This window comes from Myripristis murdjan, chromosome 18, assembly GCF_902150065.1.
Source record: "Myripristis murdjan chromosome 18, fMyrMur1.1, whole genome shotgun sequence".
Taxonomy (NCBI): Eukaryota; Metazoa; Chordata; class Actinopteri; order Holocentriformes; family Holocentridae; genus Myripristis; species Myripristis murdjan.
The window spans coordinates 6,359,498-6,360,969 of NC_043997.1; the positions used below are offsets into that span (position 1 = coordinate 6,359,498).

Genomic DNA, 1,472 nt, shown 5'->3' on the forward strand with positions numbered 1-1,472 from the left:
CGCTGTGCGTGACCGGGACGCTCATCTCCTGCGAGAACGCCCTGGTGATCGCCGTGCTGTTCTACACGCCGACGCTGCGCGCGCCGATGTTCATCCTGATCGGCTCGCTGGCGGTGGCGGACCTCCTGGCCGGCCTGGGCCTCATCCTGAACTTTGTCTTCACCTACCTGGTGGACAGCTCGGTGGAGTTTGTGACGCTGCTGTCGGTCGGGCTGCTCATCTCGGCCTTCTCGGCGTCCGTCCTCAACATCCTGGCCATCACGGTGGACCGCTACCTGTCTCTGTACAACGCCCTCACCTACCACACCGAGCGGACGGTCACCTTCACCTACGTGATGGTGGTCTTCATCTGGGTGTCGTGCCTCACGCTCGGCCTGCTGCCGGCGCTCGGCTGGAACTGCCTGAAGGACGAGTCCACGTGCAGCATCTGCCGGCCCGTCACCAAAAACAACGCCGTGGCGCTCGCCGTCACCTTCCTGCTGGTCTTCGCCCTGATGATGCAGCTCTACCTGCAGATCTGCAAGATCGCCTTCCGCCACGCGCAGCAGATCGCCGTGCAGCACCAGTTCGTGGCCATCTCCACCACCAAAGGCGTCTCCACGCTGTCGGCCATCCTGTGCGCCTTCGGGGCGTGCTGGCTGCCCTTCGCCATGTACTCCATCGTGGCCGACTCCAGCTACCCCGTGATCTACACCTACGCCACGGTCCTGCCGGCCACCTGCTGCTCCGTCATCAACCCCATCATCTACGCGTTCCGAAACCCGGACATCCAGAAGTCGCTGTGGATGGCGTGCTGCGGCTGTGTCCCGTCCAACCTCTCCCTCAGACCCAGGACTTCCAGCGACGTGTAACGGGGAGGGCGGGGTTCCCGTTTGGCACGACGCTCGACGCCAGGTTAGGGTTGCAGGAGGAGGCGGGAAAGAGAGCGAAGAGGGCGACGGGGCGAAGGTTGTGAGAAAAAGGGAAATAAAAGGCGGTTTCCTCCACTCCTCACATCGGGGCCGGCGGGGGGCGACGGCAGACGCTCGGCCGGCCACGGAAAAAGTGGAGTCGTCCGGTGAGGGTGGAGGGAGGACGGAGGAAGGAAAAGAGTATGCGTTGCCCGAAAAAAAGAAAAATAAAAAAGAAAGAAAGAGCCGTAGATAGGACGTTATCTACGGCTCCGGGAAATCCAACGCAGTGAGGGACGTGGCGTGCGAAAGCCTGATTAAGGTAACCATCAGGCGGGGTGTTTGATTTGCCACACAGGGCAAGAAGGTGCAGGAGGCGTGTCGGGTGACTCCGCCCGCTTGACCTCCTTTAGGCATCTGTGTGAGGGACGGAGGAAGGGGACAGGAGGAAGGAGGAGGAGGGAGGCTGGAGGTGCACTTCTCAAAGAGTAGCATAGATCTGAAGGCAGGATTTGGGAGGCGCGGCCCCTAAACCGCCACAGGACCTGAGCCTGGGAAACACTGCATGGTTATGCAATCGAG

At 61.5% G+C, this 1,472-nt stretch overlaps 1 protein-coding gene across 1 annotated transcript in view; it reads left to right on the top strand.

The window, feature by feature from the left end:
* gpr185b (G protein-coupled receptor 185 b) overlaps nt 1–851 on the top strand; it is a 1,068-nt gene extending 217 nt beyond the window's left edge. Inside the window, exon 1 of the mRNA XM_030075694.1 lies at nt 1–851. This exon is cut by the window's left edge and continues 217 nt beyond it. Within this exon, the coding sequence (XP_029931554.1) occupies nt 1–851 (851 nt within the window).
* Nucleotides 852–1,472: the final 621 nt, after the last annotated feature.